Source organism: Falco rusticolus, chromosome 9, assembly GCF_015220075.1.
Source record: "Falco rusticolus isolate bFalRus1 chromosome 9, bFalRus1.pri, whole genome shotgun sequence".
Lineage (NCBI taxonomy): Eukaryota > Metazoa > Chordata > Aves > Falconiformes > Falconidae > Falco > Falco rusticolus.
In genome coordinates this window covers 30687523-30711040 of record NC_051195.1, presented here as the reverse complement: position 1 = coordinate 30711040, position 23518 = coordinate 30687523, and the positions used below count along the sequence as shown (strand labels likewise).

Below are 23518 nucleotides of genomic sequence, written 5' to 3'. Positions count from 1 at the left end.
GTAGGGGACAGCTGACAGCCACTCTCAGCTGCAGCACCTCTTCTGAGATGTAATGCCCCGGTGGACAGCTGTTGTGGTTTAACCCCAGCTGGCTACTAAGCACCACACGGCTGCTTGCTCACCACCCACCCCACAGAAGGATGAGGAGGGGAATCGAGGAAAAAGGTAAAAGGTAATGATTGAAATAAACTACAATACAATAACAGCAACTGTAATGAAAAGGAGAGAGAGGGAGAGAGGAATAAAATCCAAAAGGAAAAAATCCCAAGTGATGCACAATACCATTGCTCCCCACCTGCTGACCGATGCCCAGCCAGTCCCTGAGCAACGATCTGCTCCTCCCAGCCAACTCCCCCCAGTTTATACACCAAGCATGACATTCTATGGTATGGAATACCCCTTTGGCCAGTTGGGGTCAGCTGTCCCAGCTCTGCTCCCTCCCAGCTTCTTGTGCACCTGCTCACTGCCAGACCACGGGAAACTGAAAAGTCTTTGACTTAGGGTAAGCCCTACTTAGCAACAACTAAAACGTCAGTGTGTTATCAACATTATTCTCATACTGAATCCAAAACACAGCACTGTACCAGCTATTAAGAAGAAAATTAATTATATCCCAGCCCAAACAGGACAACACTGGACATCTTGCTCTCACCATTCTCCAAAGCTTTTCAACAATTCCTCATTGCTGTCTGCACAGGATCTGCAGTCCTAACTGAATTCCCCCTTTCAGCTAGACACACTGTGTTATTTCTGCATAGCACTGTCTAGACTATACAGAAAAAAAGTGTGAACAATTTAATGTATTACTTTTTCCTTGCTTTTCATGAAAATGGTGAAAGTCTGGAAGATTTCTGGTGTTTGGGCAGTCTTTGTTTAGGGAACTTTTTTGTTTGGTTGGTTTTATACATACATACAGAGAGCCAGCGAGCCGTAAATACTTATATAGAGAGCTTTAAAAAGCAGGGGCTTTGTCTCACCATCAAGATTTCTACAAGATTCAGTAATCTGTCTTTTTTCAGACCATTCTGTGAACAAAATGGTTGGTGTCCTACCAGACAGAAAGCAGATACTACCCTGTCTTCCCTTGCAAAGCAATCGACGCACCTCAAACAAGCAGCCACAGTTATTAAACACAAGAGAACGGTCCCTTTCACCCCGCCAAACTCCACTCAGCCTCAACATTTCCTAAAACTGAAGACACTGCAAAATTTCTATCATAAATTTTGCTGTCCCAGGAGCCTAAAGGGTCAAAGTACTTAAAGAAACCAGACTCCTATGGGATTTCCAGCTCCCACTTCTAGATCTCAGTGATTACACAGAAGGCAGCCAAACATCACCCTTGACAGGTCCCCACCACTGCAGTAATTAAATGTCCAAATTTGTTTGGGTGTCTGAGCCTCTCGCAGGAATTCTCCAATGATTTCTAGCAAAGGCTGGATCAGGAAAAGCCAGCCAGCCAGTAGCAACAACATGAAAACAACTGTAATGTATACATCTTCCATTAATTTATTTTTTTTAAAGAACATTTTCTGGCATTTTCCCTCTAAATACTAAAGATTAAGCAAGCAACAACTTCTTGCTGTTTACATGAAGATACACGGACAAGAATGGAGACCCATATGCATTCCCAAGTCTTGAAGTGACCAGCAAACCAGTGTCCTCACCCCAATGTGAAACCGTGCTCAGTGCTGTCTGGCCAGGGACTTTCAGTTCAGCATGGGCCACTCCAAGAAACATGTAAGGTGGAACATGGAATTTTCCCCTCAACACTTGACAGAGCAGTATACTAGCTATCTGAACTTAGACAATCCAGAAAAATGAACTTCTCCCACTCCACTGGAATGCCAGAGGTGGTTTTGGGAGGCTGCTGTGCTCTATGCCACAATGCCAGGGGACACAGGGATGCACACAGAGGTGCTGTTGCCATGGGGGGCAGCTGGGTAAACACCCAAGTATGCAGATGCTTTCCTCCTCTGTCCACATCAACTTGGGGGTGGGAGCTCCAAAAGTGCATGCTTCCAGCTGATATTCCTGATTCTTCCTGTTTCCATCGGGGCCAGGAATAACAGGAGAGCGGGCTCTCCCCCAGCCCCTCCTCTCCTGGTACTGGGCATGGCCAGCAGCATGAAGAGCGGGGGCTGAGGAATGTGCTTGACTTACCAAAGCAAATGTTTTTTGGTGCCTCTGGATGTTCCAAGTTAAGCTCAGACTGCACTGCACTTAGCTCGCACGTTATCCAAACTAGTCCAGCAGGGACTACTCCTGGGTAGGCTATTAAATAGCTGGGTAGCTATTAAAATTGTTTTCCTTGAACAGCTAAATGGAAATGTGAGGGCTTGACGCTTGAGCTAGCATTTCAAATGGGCTCAGGTAATCAAAACAGCAGATCAGAGAGCACTGTGGGTTTTGGAGGAGGCTGAGATTCAATTCAGCTTCGAACCTTCAGTTTATTACAACAAACAATTCCCAAACCCAATTAATGAAACTGGCTGCAGCTCCTTGCGGAGCCTGGCTGGACCTGATCACATGGGTTCACACCGGCTGCTTATACCTTTTTGGCCAGCAGTGCTTCTTGTGCAACCTAATACCATCTGTCATCATTCTGTCATGTTATCTTGGGATGCCACTTGGGAAGAAACCATCACTGGTCATCTCTCGCTGAAGACACCTGAGATGCCAGCATCCGGGACCTCAGCCTTCTCTCTGTCCAGGCAGCAAACACCCAGTACAAATTCAGAGTAACAAACAGCATGAGGGCAACTCCACTCCCTGCAGATTATTTTCCTGCATACGTGGCCAAGCTACAAACCATTATCAGAGAATGCCTGATAAATACAATATTCTGCATAAGCGATGTAAGTAGTTTTTAACTGTCACACACAAGCAGTGCAGATACACAGGTGAGCAACGGATAAACAACTTAAACATACGAAATTTTTCTGCTCTGCTACCTTGCTCCAGGCCATCTGGCATGGTTGGTGGTGGAAAAGTCAGTGAAGAGCTGCTGAGGAGGTGACAAGACGCTGATAAAGTAACTGGTGTAAGAGTCAGCATGCAGGAGAAGCCAGCTTGAGGACAGGATGTCCATGGATGCTGCATGCTGCTCTCATTCCCATCCCCAACCATGCTGATGCTGGTGTAAGTGAGGACAGGCCCATAAAGATGGAGACCCCAACGATACAAAGCGGAAGAATGAATGGATGGAAGGTGGCCTCCGAGCAGCTCATTGCCTGAGCATGGCAGAGCCGTGCAGCTCCCCAGGCAGAGCTTCTCCTCGAGCACCACATGTTGGATTCGCAGGTGGGACAGGCAGCTCCAGCAAGCTGAGCAGACACTGGAGCACGTACCTCCGCATGCTTCTGTCCAGAAACAACACCACCAGAAAAACCTGGCTTACTACATACAAGCAGATGAATATTTCATGAAGAACAGAAACACAATTGGGGCATTTTGAGCAAGTAAACTGGACTGTACATTTGTGTGCATGGAGGCAGGCATGCTGCATGAAGCAAGCCATCAGATACTGAGCCTCACTGATCTGGCTTCCTGAGCCAGCTGAGAGCAAGCTAGAAAGGACTCCCCTCCAAGCCACAACCCCACAAAGAAGCCTACATTAAAAACAGAAAAAGTAAGAAGAAACCCTGTTCTGAGCTCAGCTAATGCTATGCACACTGCTGCTATTTTGAAAAACACAGTCATGGGCTCAACCTGGCTGCAGAGGCAGCAGATCAGCAGTGTTCCTTTGTGGCAGCCCTGGGGGGCTGCAGAGGGGGGACACATGTTAACTGCTGTCCCAGCTAGACAAGGGGAAGGCTTGCTTCCATGACCATAGCCACGTAAAACAATTTGGTACCAAGTCTGGCCCCTGCTAACAGTCTAACTTTCATGCTTTCTATAAAAGCTAATAAAATAACAGCAATTTTCAATGCCCAGAATGCATAAATTTCAGACAACCTGCTGTTGTGCAATGTGAGGAGAGCAGCAGTGCTGCAGGGGCTGGAAAACAGGTAATCCGGGAGTTAACTGAGGTCCAAGGGGTAAGAGCCCCAGGAATAATGTCAACAACATTTGCACAAATCTGATATAACACGTAAGAGCTGTGACTCAGGCTTCACCTAGGGACCAAAGATGATGCAAAGATGCATTAAATGCTTCTCATTTCGTCTTACTTAACCTTCGCTGGCTGCATCAGGTCAGAGTACACCAGCTAAGGGTGTTCTGTGTACCCATGGGGAACAAAGCCAAAAAACTGTGTGGGTCTCCCCAGGATGCATTAGGAAATCTGGGGGCTATGTAGCATAACTCATTAGGATGCAGAGCACTGTGCAGAGGCCTTTGGTACCCAGTGCCAGCTATGGGGATGGAGCTCCACTCTTTCCAGCTGTGGGTGGTATGAGACCCTGCAAACCTTTGGGAGAGCCCCCAAAAGTCACAGGGGCTACCCTATGATAAGCCACAAGCCAGCTGTAGCAAGGCGAGAAGGGTTTTTTCGGCTCTCCCCGCCCTGATTATTCACGGACAAGCTGCAAAGGCAGCCCCATGCCAGACCACAGCCCATCACCCCTGAAGCCCCTTCAGGGACATGCTAAGCGCCCGTACCCAGCACGGCAGCTCCCCGGGCGGCAGCAGAGCCATCCGACTGCGCAGCACACGGCTACGGCACGCTGTAGCTGCGGGGAGCATACGGCGCAAGCCAATTCCAGAGCCTGATGTTCAATGAGACTTGACAGGTCCCACTGAGGTCTGCATGCGGAGAAAGAGCCTGGGGCCCCCAAGCCGGCGACAGCACCTCAACTCTGCCCAGCCCCAGCATGCCCGGGGCATGCGGGATTCAGCATTTGGATCATCTCACAGCAGGCTGGCAGGGACCCAACGGCGTGAGCATCATCCTGTCTGCGAGAGCGCGGGGCTGGCTCGCGATGCACTTTTACCCTTGGCGTGGGGGTGGGAAGGGGGGGGATGCACACGCAGGGACATTCTTCACTTGTCACCCTCAGGCTTTGGCTGCTTCTTTCTTTGCAATCACCTAAAGGTGAGGAGGAGTTGAAAAACATTACGCTGACAGCACTGTTGGAGCTGCGGATACAGGGCCTTCCGCTCCACGCCAAGCAAACCCTCTGGAATGGTTTGGACATGATAGGTAAACAGTGTCGGGCTTGCTCAGCGGGGAGACATTTGTATTTAGATGTTATAGATAAGTGCTGCATATTTGAGACATCTGAAAGTTATTATTCCAAGCAGTTTCTAAACAGAGAATCACAGTTGCATAGCCCCTTAACTCCGAGCTGACAGGCAGGATAATGATTTAAATGATTGTTAAACACAGGCTCTGTTTTAAGTGGATGGAATTCAACACCACGGTAGGTTTGGGGGAACAGGGGTGTACTGCAAAACGCAACATTTCCAATTGCTGGAGCTCTGATCCACGGGAGCTTCTCCACCAACACCAAACATCACCGTTCACACTATGAAAATAGCAGCTGCAGAGATCCTCAAAAGGCAACATCACTCAGCTGTCTTCTGGATCATTACCACTCCCTCTAATTGCAACAACTCTGATTAAGAGAAATGCCTTTTTGAAAGCAAAACATAAAAAGGTTTCACAGACTGTAAAACAGAGTTCAGCAGTGAATCATAATTATTTTTTATGATGCTTTTGAATTACAAGTGATTTATATTTCCTTGAGTTCAGTAAGGTTATGTTTATTATGCTATCACTCTGCTTCTAATGAAGAGTATACTGATTTGTTTCATTGTAAGTCATTTGAAGCAAAGCACAGCTATTAGGTGGTATTAAATCGGAGTACTACATTTGTTTCATCTGTTTTCCAATGTTTTAATGCAGGGCTGGCACCCCTGCACTTGGCTCCCCCCGGTCCCCCTCCGCACCGCAGGCACGCTCAGCTGATGTCACCATCAGAGAAGGGTTTCTGCCCCCACCACAAGCTGCTTTCTGACATGCCAAGGGTTAAGTGTGACGGCACACACTGGCTCCATACCACAGCCTCTACGCAGGCAAAGCTCCAGCAAAAACAAATACATCTCTTAGGGGGAAAGGAGAAAGGAAAGGAAGAATTGATTTCTTGCTTATTCAGCATCTGATTGTCTCTGTGTCACGAGCGAGCTCCCAGGCAGTACCTCCAACATACAGCATCCTCATTTCCCAAATAGGTAATTCACAGTAACGCAGATAAGAGGGTCCTATCTCTGCTCATAGCATGAAGATGCAACTGGGCGCAAAAAGAACACAATTGCACCTTGTCACGTAAGGGAAATTGCATGGCTGGTTAATAATGGATGTGTCTCACAAAGGCCACCCATGCTGCTCAGTGTACCAGCATGTTATCCTAATCATCCTCACCAATAATGCCTGGAATTGTTTGGAAATTTTAGGGGAAATAGAGTTCTCTCACCTAGGCTTTAATAACCATTGTGTCTAGCTGGGTAGGGGCACCACAAACACAGCCTTTGGCACATGCAACACAATATAAAATCAAAATACGAAACAGTAACTCATGCCTCTGCCAGAAACACACTTGCAAGGCACACAAACAAAGATAAGGCACTTCTGTTGGACTGGTAGCTTGGCTTGCCCACTTTAGGACACAAGTAGTCCAATAATTTGGAGCACTCAAAACCCCCAGCCTCCTGTCACAAACAGTAGTACCTCCATCCCACAGAAAGCAGGAAGCTGTGTGATTCGGCTCAAAGATGAAAAATCTGAGCCTGAATCAGGAGGTGAATCCTTTACCACTAAAATTAAGGATGGCTTTTTGTCCCTTCCTGTTAACTGGTAGTTATTGATCTGATGTACTCACACCCGGGTGTAAAGGATTTCCCAAGCAGGCAGTGTTTGGTTGCTTTTCCTGCACAATTAAATCCTAATAAATATCTTTCCCTCATAAAAATGATAGACCAATCTCTGTCTGGGCATTATTATTTTTTTTCTTTTCATGTGAAAAAAAATAATATTCCTAGAGCTCAGTAGGAAACAAGCAAGTAAGCAAAAAAGTGAGTATTAAAGCTACTACTGCCCTATCTGGAGAACCCGAGAGAACCACAAAAGGAAACTACAGCAATCAATAGAAAACATGGAAACAGTTCCTTAGTCCTCAAGCTGGACATTGAATTTGTGCAGTGACAAACCCCACGGGGACAGGCTCGGGGATCTTGCCTGCCTCCTGTGACCTGCAAAAGGTGATGCCTACACCTTCCTGCAGCCCCTCAGCCGACAGCACATCCTCTAGAATAAGGAGAGGTACAAAGGCGAGTGGGAGCAGGATTTCCTCCTGTGTTTGCATCCAGAGCCAGAGGCTCTGTGTAAGGAAAGGGAAGTCTCCCTGTGCCTCCAAACCTCTCCTGGCCACGGTGCAGCCCAACGCAGAAGAACAGACTGAGGGCACTCCACTCTTTCGATGGGCAGCCAACACGGTCCTGGCCTCCAGACAAAATTTAAGAGACAAACATGCACTGGAGAGAATAAGTGAACAATAAGAGCCCCAAAGAGAGTATTCCCCCCTTATTTTTCATTTTGGTCTGCTTTTAGTAACTCCAGATGAGCTACTAATTTACGCCGTTGAACCCAAAAGGAATCAAAATCTATCTATCTGAAACATCCCAGGACAGTCCGTTTTGGCAGAGGATCTCAGCACAATATGGCCAGTTTGAAAACCTGTCGTTACTGACTTCTCATGTCCCAGCACAAGCTGATAAAGCCACTGTGTTCCCTCCCCACCTGTGACCCAATATTTTTTAGTTTCCAGAGAAATAAATCCTGCTAGTTTCTGCAGTCACCTTCATGCTGTAGAGCCAGCGTGGACTCTACTACCTGATGATGGGAAGCTGCAATACTAAAACTGGTCTGCGATAGTCTTTGGTGTCACCTTTTCCGCCCCTGACATTGAACGTCAGAACAGACAGGTCTCCAAACAAAATCACTGCAGCCTCGACTGCTTGGTTCCACCGCAGTCAGAAAAAGGATATTAAATATGGAGACAGGGTGGCAATCAGCCTTTCTGAGGAAATAATAACCTGGGAAATTCTGACTCATGCTGATCTGTGATCAAGGACTGTGACTGAGATACCAAAAAAAGGAATTGAATCAGATTTTCATGGCTGCGTCAGAATGAATTAATTCTCATCATATAACTAGAAAAGATTTAACATCACAGAAGCATTTTTAGAATGACAGCAGGATACGGAGGCTGTGGTAAAGAAGAAAACATGATTATTGGGCTGGAGAGACTGAAAGTGAGGAAAGATAAAAAGAACTAAATATACCATAAAATAGTATCTTGGTCAAATAGCTGCCAGTAGGAACATCCTGAGGAGGGGACAGTAGTTGTAAGCATCTGGGACTGCTGGCTGCAAAAATGCCCCAGACGACACTGATGCCAGAATAGGCGACAGTGACACGTCTCCAGGAGTGATGGTAAAGTTATCTTTAGGTCTACCCAAAGCAGTTTGACAAGCTCCTATCACTCACTGTTTGGTTTCACCCTTTGGCTAAAGCCAGGACAAGATGGCTGCTTGAGTTTCTCCAGTGGCTGCCATTTACCCCGTGACTGTCTCGGAGAGGGGCTAAGATTATTTTCTCTCACTTTTGTGGTTGCAGAAAAACTCTTAAAGTAAACCAAATGTCAGCTGAGCTCACTCTGAATGTGGCTAAACCAAAGTCAGGCTATTTCAGTTCTAAATGCTTACCCACAGAAATTATTCAGGTTAGCATAACTAGTCCTTTCTAAAGCCATATTTGCAATTAATTTGCATTGATTTTCTAGGCTGTCCATTGTAACTAAACTTTCTGCAGGAAAATAGCATACTCAGTACATATTTTAAAGATTTTAATTTTTTTTTTCTTAGCCAAGCTAAGTTAGAGATGCTACTAAGTGGAAGATTCAACTCTGAAGTGCAACTCAATAGACAGGAGTTTATCTGGCAGCAAATTCCACAGACAGACTGAGAAGTATTAAATCCCCACTGCAAAGCACTAACAAACAAAAGAGTATCTCCTCTATCCTCACACAGCTTGCTCACCTTCATCCAAAACACCCCTTCGACAGATCTGTCAATGTTTGTCAGTAGCAAAAGACTTCTATAATAAATTAACTATATGACGAAAACAGCTGTTGCACAAAGAGGAATTGGTGTTATCAAGAGCAGACCAAAAAGCCACCAATCTAATTTGGGATGTAAGAAACATATCTGACTCAAATATTTCCCCACATGTCATTTTTCTCCTCTATCTTCATGATCCCTTTGATAGAGAGAGTGTCAGTAGTATGTGCTTGACTTGATAAAAGAGCTCACTTATCTTCAAGGAACATCCAGACATCCACAGAGACCCATGCAAAGCAGTTCAAACACACAACACCCTGTGCTGTCCAGATAAAAGAGGGGTGGAGAAAGAGAGAGTGAGAAACCAAAGCTTTTGGCTTATGAATTATCAACATAAAGTCAAAATGAATCAGTGATTTAGAAGTGTAAATTGAACCTTGCATGAATGAAGACACCAGGCAAGAAAGGGATGGTGTCTTAGTCACTGGGTTGCTTTTGCCTTCCCCATCAATATAAACTGATTTGTCTTTGCCAGACATGCCCTTCTTCCATTGCTTTCAGACAGCAGTTCACCCTGTTTCCATGCTTTTACCTTCCTGCTCTCCTCAGGCTTCTGGACCACTTAAACCTTTCTGCACAGGAACTAGCCATGTTTTCCAAGAAAAGCAAGCATTGCTGGGAGGAAACCTGTCTACCTCCCCTCTAACTTCAACAGTGCGTTCCAGACTCCTCTGCTCGTGCCCATCTCTCTCTTCCTCCTTCTCCTCCTAAGAGAGTCTTTACTCTCGGAAAAAAAAAAAACCAACATTAAGCACAAAGCATAATCCTTGCAAAACCATTGATTAGTGATTAACCACAGACCACTGGTTTTGACCTAGCAAGCCCCGCACAGAACCCAGTAACAAGCAGATGGCAAAGAAAAAGATCCAGCAAAGCGCTTAAGCACATGGCTATCTTTAGGAATGTGAATTAACATACTTACTCAAGCATATACCTCATTTCTGGCATACCAGATACAACTACATATGCATAAGAGGTGGTTAAGTAGCTAACCACCCTGTTGAATTCAGGCCCTGCAGTCTATGAAGTCTTCTTTTCTGAGCAACTGAGAACAGGTAATCTGTCCAGTTGGAAACTACACACCTTTAAAAAAATAGTATTTTACTTCCCACTTGAATTTTTCCTCCATCACCTTTCATCCCTTTAGCCTGCCAACATAGAATGCCCTCTGTTTCACCATTAGATTGTTACTTTGACTCTTTGGAGATTATCTGGTTTTTATGGAGTATTGGTCTTTTAGGTCTCACATGCAAAATTGAAGCACTAGAAATTATCATGCAAATAGTCATAATAGTGATTATGGCCCAAGATGAAACTATTTTTGTATTTCTCTTAAGTGAGCCAATGATGCTGAGTTGAAATTGCCAGTCCCTGCAGCTCTGCAGTGAAATTCTCCATCAGTTCAGTTTTATTCCCAACTGTTTCTAGCACTGACCTTCGGCACAAGGCCAATTTCCTTCCACCTGGCCAAGCAACGCCACAGTCAAGGTCTGCAGACCCTGCCGTGTTAGAGACAAAGCAATAAAAAAGCATTTTGACAAATACAGGCAACATCAGGGCTCAACTCGAGCATACTCCAGTGCACAGTCATTGAAACAGATCCAGCCAGGCCTAGGAAACAGGGGCAGAAGCCAACAGGACCAGTTTATGTCACAAAGATGCTTTTGCACAAGCCATGCCGGGATAACACAGCAGTCTGCTGATACCTATGAAAAGCTCAGGAGGGCGATGGCTGCTGCCTACAGACAGCAAAGAGGCAAAGAAAACTGACCAGGGCAACGCCGCTGCAGAACGAGGAGGAAATGCAAATGTTTATGGAAACACATCGAACGAAATGTCATCTGTCTCGCGGTTCAAGTAAACACACAGTGCTGAGGTGCTGGGATCCTCTGGACTCAGGCATGCAGAGAAAGAGGGAACACTCTGCATTAAAGATTTTGGAGGCTTCAGATCTTTCCATGCAAGTGGTGCAGTATTTATTGGCATGGTACAACCATGGGAATAGGATTATTGGATTCTGAAAGCTTTTTCCCTGGAGTGGTCTTTATCCTCTTAAAAGAAGATAGAGCAATTAAACGTTGGGGTTTTTTTTCCTGAAGAGAATTAATTGTCTGTGAAGGGTCACACCAGTGGCCAGATGCATCACAAGAGATTTTCATCTCCTTAAACACACCAGCCATAGCCAGTGGCACAAGATTTGATTCAGTGGCCAGCAATCTGATTTATCAATCTTTTATCCCTAGCTGCAGACTAAAATATACCGATCCCATATAAGTTTAATTTCAGAATCTAATAGGAGCAGATGGGATGGAAATTTCTTTTAAAATATTTCTGTAAAGGCCCTTAACATCAAGACAATGCTAATGCATGAAAATAAAAACTTGTAAGTGACTGGACATACTGTTCTAGCCTAATAAATGGAAATGCTTTTCATAAATTTCATAAAGTTCTGCCAACAGTACCCTGCTATAATTCCCATGACAATAGGAAGAACAGCTTAGTTAATGCATGGCAGTACGAGGGATGTTATTTTCACCAAATGCCAAAGCATTGGGGAAACAGGTAATAGTGTCAGAAGAACATATTATGAAAATGTGATTAAGAGCGTGTGATAGAAGAATGCAAGATCCAGATTTTCCTAAATGCCTGAGCAGGAGAGAGGAGCCCAGTGGCTCACTGAGCACAGCACTTTGCAGAATTAGCTGCATCCTAAGCAGAGTTGATGTAACGTCTGCATCAAAATGGGGAGTTGATTCAAGGCAGGTAGTGTATCTCAGGGAACAGAAGCAGTAGCTCAGCATGGTTAAAGATGAAAGGCAGGAGAAAATAATACCTGCACTTTTCCAAGGAGAACCTAGAGACACTGGTTGTTGTCAGAGATAGGACACTGGATCCAGTGGACCTTCAGTGACCCGGTGCACATGTCGCAGGCTAAGGCCAGGACATGAACAGGACTGCAGCAAGCTAAGGACAGAAGAAGAGTGGTACAAGACCAAGGGCCCACTCAGCCTCAGGCTCTGCCTCCAGTGTGGGGTGAAGCAGATTTGTGGGGAAGAGCACACACACACGGGACAGCACAGGGATCCCTCCTCGATGCAACCTCCCATTCTCCCCGACCCCTGCCCCAGAGCGCCAGTGATGCCTTTGTATTTGCCTGTCCTGGAAGCACCACTGAAAATTTTAGTTTTTCAGAAATTCTTTCATTCAGCTCAATACATCCTCTACCCAGACAACCTCAAAGCTGCAGTCTATTGTTTGTACACACAGTCATATGAATTGCATTTCATACACATCAGAAAGGAGTCACATACAGCTCACTAACAGAGAGGCTCTTTTCTGCCTATGAAATCCCAACTAATTAATATCTTCAGCATAAATGAACAAATGGGTCATTCTAGCCCATACATTAGCATCACGATGTAGTGTGAAACTTGGTATCTACAACCAGTTACTGGTAGCAGGTATCAGGCCCACGTTTACACATCACACATGGACAATAACTTTTTGATGCACGAGTGCCCCACAATTTAGCGAGAGTTCTATTGACAGCATGGGTCAGTGAGAGTCCAACGCAGTGGCAGCTGGGGTGGGCATTGCTGCACCAGTCCATCAGTGCTGGGAGAGCAGCTTTCAGTGAGTGCAGACCTGAAGCACTAGTGACAGACTTCCCAAGGCCACACAAGCAAATGACACCACCTGCATTTTGGCATCTTTCAGCCACTTGTGCGCAGTTACAGTGACACGGACCCCAAGAGGCTCATTTCTCCCACACTGGACAAAGGTACAGGGAAGGAGAGGTGCTGGCTTGAATCAGCACAGGTTCCCTGAGCCAAAATTTTTGTTTTCTTTGGGACAAGCCAAGCAAGGTCCAGAGGAGCTTCTGTTCCTCAGTGTTTGGCCAAAGAGAAGTGATGAATGAGCAAAAACGTGAGGCTAGATTCTGCTCACAGTGTAAAACCAGAGCAACTTCACAGGTGGCTGCAAATTTAAGGCTGGTAAAACTGAGAGTAGAGCTGGGATATAGGTAAGGATTTCCACACTGAGCCCAATAACAACAGTTCTGCTTATACAGCTTGGGAAAAAAAAATGGAGACTTTGGAGTACAAAGCAATCTCATTTTTAGCTCTGTTGCTGATATGGATAGAAAAGCCAATTTAATTTTATTAAAGGTGTCAAACTTTTTTAATAACCCAGACACCTACAGGGATAACAAAATCATATCCTCTACAAGGTAGATTGCATATTCAGCAGCTGTGATGCCAATTAGATGTTGAAATGACAAAGTGCTATCTCGCACCAGCAGAGACATACTGTACGGAGCTGGTGTTTAGTTTCATCATATAAGCAATGTTTAGCCGTCATCTGTTATACAGACTTAGGGGGAAGGGCCTCCACAGCTGGAACAGCTGGAATTACAAGATTAGCACAATAAACTGTTATACTTTCACCAGATCATCTACTCAATTCACATCCAAAACTAGCCTCCAGCTTCAACTGCCTTACACTGGAGTAAATGCACTCTTGTCAAGCTATGGCTGTATGAATGAAGAGGAATTAGATTTCAGCATTACAGCCCAAGGTTTGTACAGTTCAAACTATTTCACTGAGTATTTTGGAGAAAGGTATTAAGAAAGCTGCAAAGATTAATTCCCTGTACTCTGTACTCTCTCCACCCTCCTTTTTAAAGACACATTACCTACAGAATTACAATAGGAACCACATTAGACAAACTAAGAAAAACACAATTATATGCAGCATTAAGTATCAGTTAAGAGAATGTATTTTTTTAAAAAAAAAGCAGCACAGGTCTCTTATTCTAATAGTTTAAATCAAAACACCAAAATCTTTGCTAACATAAGGAACTCTGAAATGTTTCTGAAAAGAATGCACTGCTCCATTAGTGGTGTGTTATTATTCTCTCTAATGCCCTGCCTATACTAGAAGTTTCTGTAACTAACTATAGCTCTGTAATAAATTCAGTATCTGTTCAATTACTCCAGTAGTTTACGCTTTTAGTAAAAGTAAAATAAGGTCAAAGCCTTTTAATTGGAATCAGTGTTCCCAGACCACAGGTTCCACGCTGCTGCTAAAAAGTAACAACACTTAGCAAAGGCAAGATAAACTTCTTAGTGAAAACCGGCAATACTTACCTCCTTACAGCAACAGCCAAGTCAATCATCACAATGGACATTTAATGTCAACACATCACTTTTTTTAACGCAGGGGCCTATCTTTGCAGTGTCAACATCTGAACTACAGCGTACACATACCCACAATGTAAACACCACTTACAGCTTTCGGGGCTTTTGTACTTCCTTGGGCTTTTATGGGTAACATGGAAAATATTATTATATAGGCCTTCTTGCCTGCATTAGGAACAATATTTCACCTTACCAGAACTAAAGGAACTTTATAAAGCACATTTTGTTTTTCCACTAGTCATCCTGTCTTGTTAGAGTCTTCATTCTTTTCACTTCGGGCAATAATAGCCAGGCTAAGCCCTTTTAAATTTATTCTTACCCAGGTTCACTTGCCGGTTCTCCTGATGCTGATGTGGATGTTTTATGGATGTAATGTGCCCGATAGCACGATACGTGCCAGGTTTGGGCCTTTCTGTGCACCTGTAGCAATGCCTTCACTCCAGGAGCGGTCCTGCTGAAGCAAAGGTGGCTCCGTGAAAGCTACAGGTGCACCAACAGGCAGCACTGATAAAATACACTTAACGCACACAGCCTCTGTGCCGTTTTGCAATTCAACACCCCATCGAGCCCCGGTGAAGCCTGAAAGAGATCCCTCGGAGACCTTGTTGTACTCGGCATCTGGCTGTTGTGACTGACTTGGTATTTGCCGTTCAGCTGCACCGCCTGAACCGCAGAGCAGCGGGCAGGGCAAGGGACATGGCACAAATCCACAGCTCTTTACGATCAAATGCAAAGAGAAGAGAAAAAAGCCACTGCATTCACGAGGCGAAGATGAGCTCTGGTTTGCTTGAAAGTGCTGTGTCCAGCAGCCTTATCGTCACAAGCGAGACAGACCGACCTGGAGGACAGGCAGACCTTTGGAGCTGCCTTTGGGTTGTAGGCTAATTTTCAGGTACCGATCTCATCTGGAAAAATACATCCTTCCAGAGGTGCTAAGGCAAAGCAGGCATTAATTAAAATGGCAAGAGATGAGTTATTTATTAAACTGTTTTCACATATTTAGCAGTGTTAGAGAGCTTCCCGCAGCTGCCATAGAGACAACAGCTACAGACAATAAAACTTTATGAGCAATTTAAATTCTCTCTCCCCTTAGGAGATGTGGAAAAACAAGGACAACTGACTCTTTGCAGGTCGTGTATCTCTCGCCTTCATTAAGTAGGACTCTGTTTAAACACATATTATTCTTTTCCATCAGATAGTCACAGACTTCCACAGAGAGGGTAAATAGTTTATAGCTTCCACTTTCAACAATACGCTATAAAAATACACTGCAGTCATATTTGATTATCCAATTTTGTTTAGCGCAAAGCACTCAGCAGATCAGTCTGCTTATTTGCACGCATCAGAATAGCGACAGAAATGGATTCCCACTGGCAATGGAAAACAAGGTTTACACTTGGAAAATAAAACAGTAATAACCACATAGTAAAACTGCAGATGCATGTGATAAATTAGATTTATCATCAGTCTTATACCATTCACACCTGAAATTTGCCCATAAATCCACCTCATTTGAGACTTATTTAATGTTTCTTCTAAAGGTGCCCTCGAGGTAGAGATTCAATTTACCTAAGAACTGACAGGGGTGAAGAAAGAAAACCACGTTTCCTTCTTTCCCTACAAAATGTGTAACTTCCCCGTCAAATATACACTAGCTTGAGTCCCAGGATGGGTACATTTCCATCCATGGTCAGTTCACATTTTGACTTTTGATACTTTGCAAACATGAGGCAATAAGAAGCTAGGAAGGGGATCTGGAGAAAGAAAAGGCTTCCTAAATATCTAATATAATATACAGCACTGCCAGTTAATTCTGCTAGGATCTGTATACATATTTATGACTGAAATATATATTTATACTGTTTCTACTTCAGGTACATTTAATACGTGCACATTTAATTCATATGCATTTAAAAACTTCCCAGTTCACAAGATCTTACTAGTTTTTCACGTATTTTATACTAGAAGAGGTAAAAGCTTTGCTTTCAACAGGTGCCTCTCAGTGTGCCAATCTAAACAAAATTATTCTTGGTTTTCCAAGTCTGTGCTGGTAAAAGACCGAGACTTTAAAATACTGAATGAATGAAAATACAGATGGATGGGAGAAGAGCACGAACAGAGTAATAAACAGTAGAGAGGGTTGGTTGTTGACCATATTAGTAATGAACGGGACCAAGGAAAATGAACAGACCGTTCTTCATGTTACCCACTGGAAATGCAGGGCCGGTAGAAGGGTATGCTGAAATCATAATTTCTTTGCAGTCCCATTTTGCCATACTTTTAGAGCATGTGCTGTGCTTTGAATGAAAAGACACTAGATGGTAGGACTAGATGATCTTCATGGGCCCCTTCCAGTCTTAACCGTTCTGCAAGCCCGTACTACAATCTCATTGTCAAAAAAAAAAAAAAAAAAAAAAGGGGCAATTTTCAAAAAGGCACCACACAACAGGTAAACCTGGAATTCCCCACCAAAAGATGTGGGAAAATGCTGAAAACACTCATTATGCTTTAACACACACATCACTGAGGAAAATTGCCACCACACAGAAAGTGTACATGAATGTTTCTTAATCTGTGCCAGGCTCACTAGCCTAGTGCTTGAAAGTAGGCTAATGTAAGACAACACTGGTTCCCATGAACCGCCATCCTTCCTCCAGGGCTCTGAAGACCGCAAGATTTAAACAGCTGGTCCTTTCGTTTTCTTTTTTTGATGCTTTATTATAGCAGCAAGGCAACAGACTGCTTATATTCCATTTTTCTCGGACTCTTTTTAAAGTGTGAATGAGCATGTGTGTATGCTGAAGTGATAACATAAGGCTAAGCCACATTTCTAGTAAATATTACTTTAAATTATCCTGGAATGTAAAAGTGCAGTTGTGCAAAACTAGCTGCCCAAAAAGGGAAGCAGAGCTGTAAACCATCCTGCCTGCAAGTTGAGCACGTCAGCAGGAGAGTCACTGTATAAGGGCATGTTTACAGGTCACGTAAGCCTGCACCTACACTGAAACCTATGCTCTAAGACACAGAACGTACATGTACTCGACTGCAACAACCTCTCCTATGTGGGCCTTTACATTGTGGCATGAAACCAGCTGAGACCTTGTCATCAGAGGAGACCAGATTCCTCAGTGACTTTGAGCCTTTTCATCTCTATAATGTGAGTAGAGGCGAGGAAAGCAACGAGTAACCTTTCACCTGTGAGCAAGCGTGGGAGCACTGTGAACCTCATTACTGAAGCCACCTTCAAGGTGGATTTAAGCCAATTTCTAATTTTGACTCACCCTAGCAGTGACAGGCAAGACGTGATCCAGACTCAGCTCCTGACCTCCCCTCGGCTGAGATGCAGTGGACCATGCAAGCCCTCTTTACCTGTTTCAGAACGAAATCATACAGGCAAAGAAGCTGCCTAAAGGGCTCTGCTTCTGAACATACAGCAAGGGCAGCCAGACCCAGGAAGCTGTGCACTGACAGCAATAATGACATATGGGTAATTATCAGTAAGGCTAATGCTGACGGGTAAAGCCATAAGCAGAAGGAAATGAAAAATCAAGGTACAAACCAGCTGTTTCCTTTTTCATACACAGGCACAATTCAGTGATGCCAGTGTGGTGCAGTGACTGTGATGCTGACAGAGAAGGAGGCAGGACTGAGCTGCGCAACAAGGCTGATGGCATACCTGAATTGGGTGACACTGCTATATAACGTTTGGCAAATCCTTTAACTCTCCCAGGCTTCAGATCCCCCCCTTTTCTCAAGTGTCTCTTTATTAAATCTGTAAGACAGGAACAGTGTCACTAGATCTGGTCATTGCCCTGCTTTACTGGGTCCCTTATTTTGGCTGGAACTGCTACTGTAGTGCAGGTGAGCGAAACAAAAATGTGAAGTTTTGGAAGTTGTGATTTTGGGGGGGGGACACAAATGCACATCATGCATACCCCTGCAGAGATGGGATCTTGCAGTGACACAAGACTTACTGCTGCATGTCTTTCCTTTGGGCAAGTCTGATTTTGGAAGTGAAGTTACATAACTGGGAGTGGGGAGGGAATAATTCTGTGATAAACAGAGAGACAGCCACCAGAAATGGTAAGGCTTTTGGATTTTTGGATTTTGGATTCACTCAAATTCTTGGGTGAAATACACATAAAAGCAAACGGAGGCAGTGCAGAGATGCACTATGCCCCTGCAACCCTACAGCCATTGGGAAAATAATGAGGCTCAAGAACAAGGAACATGTTTGGAGCTGGGGGGTGCAATAAATCACTGAACTGAAATTTGAAATGCTAGGCTCTTCTGTTCAACATACCACTCCAGCATCCCCAGCCTCCATTAGATGCCCTGCATGCCATAGCAGGCTGAATTCGACCATATGTTTGTAGCTAAGCTATGAAATTGATTTCAAGTCCCGGGAGTTTTTGGCAAGTTGTCCTGTACTATATGTGTGGTCTGCTACACTAAAACAGGCACGCAGAGCATTGCTGTGGGTAAGTCTATAGGATCCAGAGGCAACACAGCCGATGATTTCCCTGCTCTGACTTCCAGTGCTGCGTAATAATGAATGGAGACAGAGAGGACTCAAGTCAAAGAGGTTTCAGCACAGTTGCTAGGCTTAAATCCTGCTGAAGGCTTCTGGAAACAGCTACAAATACATATTTGAGCTCCATGCCAACTGTGTAAACTCAGAAGCTGCCTGCTTCATTCAGGGACTTCATACCCACCAGAGAGTCCGGAGCCTGTTAGACTAGAGGCAAGTCAGTGACCGGCAAGAGTCACAATTTCCTTGTGAAAGGGGATGTAGAAGATGCTAGGACAACACAGGGGCAGACGATGGATAGGAAATGATTTCCTGGGTGTTTTGAAAGGAAACATAATCCAGAGTTATGGGATCTCATCTATCAGGCAGAGAAGCCTCGAGGTGACAAATCTCTCAAGAACAGCCAGAGGACTTGGAGTCTTTCGTGTTTCTACCTAAACTGTGGGCATGACATTCTAGATCCCAAGTCAAATATCACCACTTTGGCCTACAAACTTTTGCCTAGTGGCTCCGATTCAAGCTGATTCACATCAAAAGGCAACTTTTTCTGCTCCTAAAAGAAAACAAAAAGCTGCTAAGAAATTCCTTACTTCCTTTGCCTTGTGCAATCTTGGGCTGGTAGTTTTTGCAGCAAGAAGAGGTCAGTCCCTTTTCTTAACCTGCTGAACCCACATCTGTCTTCCCTGCCATGTAGGTTGCTACGGGCAGTGTTGCCACCACATTTTTTAATACAGCAAGCAGTGCAGAAAGAAAACAGAACTATCAGAAAGAAGCTCCATCAAAGTTTTTGATGTATAGCATGAAGGTGTCGTTTTAACAGAGATTATCAGGCTGCATGACAGGAAAAAGCCAGGATCTCTCTCAGCCTAGCAAGATCATCTCATCTTCAGAAGGAACTTCAGCTCATGAGGGTCAGCAGGTACCATGTAACCTTTTCAACGGTGAAAACAAGACCCATGAAACTACTGTTACATGGAGAAGTGCTGTGATTTGCCTCCCAGTGACAATGCAAAGACAGCTCTAAAGCTGCACGCTGACCTCTGGTCCCCCAGCAACCTAGCTGCCCCTTAAGTTGGGTTCTTGGACACTCTTTTCAATTCTTCTAGGATTTAATATCTTCTAGGATATAAACTCAAATAGCCCAGACATTGACAACCTGCACATATGGGGCTAGATTGAGTCCTCATGAATGCCAAATTATTTCCACTTCAGCTGAGGATGGCAGAAGACACAGGCACTCAGCACCCCTCGTCCTCCAACCCCAACCATATATCCAACTTTCAGGCTCCAGAGGACAAACCAAACTCCTCTGTGAAAGCAACAGCCTGGCTAAACCAGCTGCAGCTTCTCACAGGTAATTTTGAAGATATCCATATTTCAAATCTGCCCATTAAACCACTCGGAAAATCATAACAGTGCCATCCAGGAAGGATGTACCCATAGCATGTAAAATGCATTTCCTCACTCCGGCATGGGGAAAGCAGCAGAAGAGAAAAAAAGAGTTTTGCAAGGTATCTGCCACACTCCAGACTGTGCTCTGATAGAGCAACACCACCGAGCAGAAATCCACTTACTTACAGATGGCTTCTAGTGCTATACTGTAGCGGTTGTTTCCCACCTCCCACTCACGTTATATTTACGTGCTAAGTTTCAAACACCCACCGATCCAGGCTGAAGTCGTGAGATACTCTGGGGGAAGAACAACGGCCGTTTCCCTGCGCCTGTCCCAGCACAGTGAGGGGGCCAGGCAGTGTCAGGCTGGCCCTTTGCCAGGGACCGCTCAGCATCATCCCTGCATGTTTGGACCCAGGTACTCACCTAAGAGCTGTACTCCGCGAGTGAGGCCATAGACGTCAATCAAAGCCCAGAGGGGCTCTGCTGTCCTTACGCCGCTGAAGAAGAGCATCGCAGTGGAGTCGTTCACCCGATAGAAAACCCGTCCTTTCTTGTCCACCCAGAAGGCTATGATGTTTCCCTCATTTGCAAACTCTTCTGGAAGAGCCTTGGCCCAAAAACCACTTTGGGAAACCAAGTCAGGGCATGCATACTTCGGCAGAGTGTCAGGGTTAATCCTTGATGGATCCTTTGAAGTAAACCCGAGTCGAAGAGCCCCACTCCAGCAACACTGTTTTTTAGTGATCTGCAAAGATAACAGCAGCAATAACAGCATCTGGTACTTGAACCTCTACTTACACACTACAGGCTCTGTGCCATCAAGCACTGATGGCCACCACACAGATGAACCCACTAGATTTAGGAAACATTTTACCCACCAGACACTGATGTAGCTTTTTCAGCTGCAAGCAGCAATGGTGCACACTTAGGATACAATGTACATATTAAAAAAAAAAAAATCAAATTAAATCTATGCGGAGAGGTGAAATGTAATTACAGCTGCATAATGACTCACTTCTATTTCTAGGGTAATTCCTTTTGGCTTAAGAATCATCCTCTCACAAAACGTGCCCAAAATGTCCATAAGAGCTTTCATCTCAGCATGTGCAGCAGCAGAGCTCTTCCCCCATGGTGCTCAGGTGATGGGGGCTCTCATGACCTCTGGGAAAAGCACTGGCTCCAGAATTAGTTACCACCATAGGGCTTTCTGAGTTTCCCAGCCAAGTAAAAGCCAGTCTTACCCCTGTTTGGTATGTCAGATTAGATGAAATCACAGCCTTGCAGCAGAGAAATTGTGTGTGGGAAAGCACAACTTAAAGCATTTAACTATATTAAATATACAATTAGGAGACAACAATAGATGTTCTTATGATTGGGGAAAACCTATTTATTTCAGCTGTGAGTGGTGTTTTTCAAGGTTTGTTGTGCTCATTTGCACCCCACACATCAGTATGCGGTTACTCAGTGTGTCTGGGGTCAGGAACACCTGCTATAGCTTTTGGAATGGTGCACGTGTCATATCCACCCTTCTGCACCTGAGATACAGCAGGGCAATGGATCAGAGATGCCTCCAGAGCCATCAGCTTCTTCTCAGATGAACTGATCCTTGTATTGGAGGGGACCTGACAGGAGCAGAGTGGGTCCTAAACACGCACAGCACATCCAAAACACGACCTAGTTTCAAGGTGTTTGTCTTCCCATGGAAGCAGGGAGTCTTCCAGGGCTAGTATGGTTCCCAGACAGAGATGATGCCCTGGGAGAATTTCTTCTCTCATTTTGTTAAGTATGAACGTACTGGGAACCATTCCTCTCAAAGGGATTCAGCCTGTCAGCATCCAGATTATGAAATGAAAGACCTAAGGATGCTGGATCCAATCTTGATGTGGGACCAAGACAGTTCCTGTATGCCTGTTGACACGTAACCGGTGTTTCTGTTCATGTGCTGAACCTGCAGCAAACACAAAAGCAATTGAGATAGCCCTATTCCATCAAAGCATTGGCAGCCTCAAGCAAACTCGCTTTTGGCTGCAGGGCAAGAGCAGAAACATGGATAGATACTGCCTACCAGATGTCACACAAAACTTGCTACCTATCTGCAACTTCTTGCTCTGCCAAAGTGCTTAACCGCACAGATGAGTGGCAATGCCAGCGACTGAACTGTTGAGGACTGCAGGATTTTGTCTTCAAAAGCCTGGCAGCAGCCACTCGTGTCCCAGCTTAGAAGCGCAGGATTTTCACCAAGGGATTCTCCCAGACATTTTCTTTGGACTTCTGAATTCTCTTCTAATCACACTTGTAAATATTGCATTTTTCTTTCACATGTTCCTCTCCAAGGCAATCCTGGAACGTATGTCCTTGGGGGCACAACAATTTCACAACAAAGACATTGTTCAAAACCTAGAGATTTCTGGTTTGTAATTAAAGTATCAGAGAAAATAACTCAGAGCTACAGAAAAAAGTTATCTATAACCAGGTCCTCCGCTAAGTGAGTGCTGCTCTTCGTTGCTACTCAGTCCAGCCAAGCACCTAAAGCGTTTACATGAAACACTTGAGCACTGACCTCAGTCCCAGGAACCCTGGGAAGCTCCTCCTTACGGGATGGACACCGGGGTGGCACTAAAAAGGACTGAAGCAGATCTGCTATTTTATATGCCTGGTCAGGATGGGATGGGATCATGCATGTCCCCAGTGCAAGGGGGGTGGATGGGGTGTGCATGTGACAAAATGGGGAATATACACACACTCCACGAAGAAGCCTAGATTATTTACTGCAGCAAATTTACTGCAAGCCCTAAAAGCTTTTGGGTCTGAGATAAATATGGCCTTGTTATTTGTACAATTTACGCCTTCACAGTCTCTTGCCAATACTTCACAGCAATCACAAACCGCATGAAGTAAATAGTCATATGGTAATCAAGGCTGCACATGTTCCATGTATTAATCAGCACCTATAAACAGTTCTCAATACAGTCTGACCACAGGCAAACTAATATCCAAATTAAAATCTAGTATAAAGCCTGCCAAGAATTAGATGCAGCTGGACAAAGGGTACACAGTTTTGCTAAAAAAGGCAATGATTAATGATGGACCAAAATCTCTCTTCAGCAGCCACTGCTAGCAGAAAAGCTTGGGAGGTCCACCGGGTACCAGAAGGGAAGGAAAAGATACAATCTACATCCAAACTGCTAAGCCATGGCTGCTCCCACAGATTCAGGTTCCTGCTCCTTACTGCCCTGCGCCTTGTGTCACCTTCAACAACCTCACTCCACTCCCT

The 23518-nt window shown here is 44.7% G+C and overlaps 1 protein-coding gene across 2 annotated transcripts in view; it reads right to left on the bottom strand.

The window, feature by feature from the left end:
* Positions 1–23518, bottom strand: part of NEURL1 (neuralized E3 ubiquitin protein ligase 1) — a 165726-nt gene that overhangs the window by 41756 nt on the left and 100452 nt on the right. For both annotated transcript variants that reach the window (XM_037400918.1, XM_037400919.1), the window contains exon 3: positions 20668–20989. In XM_037400918.1, coding sequence (XP_037256815.1) covers positions 20668–20989 — 322 coding nt within the window. The remainder of the gene's footprint in view (positions 1–20667; positions 20990–23518) is intronic.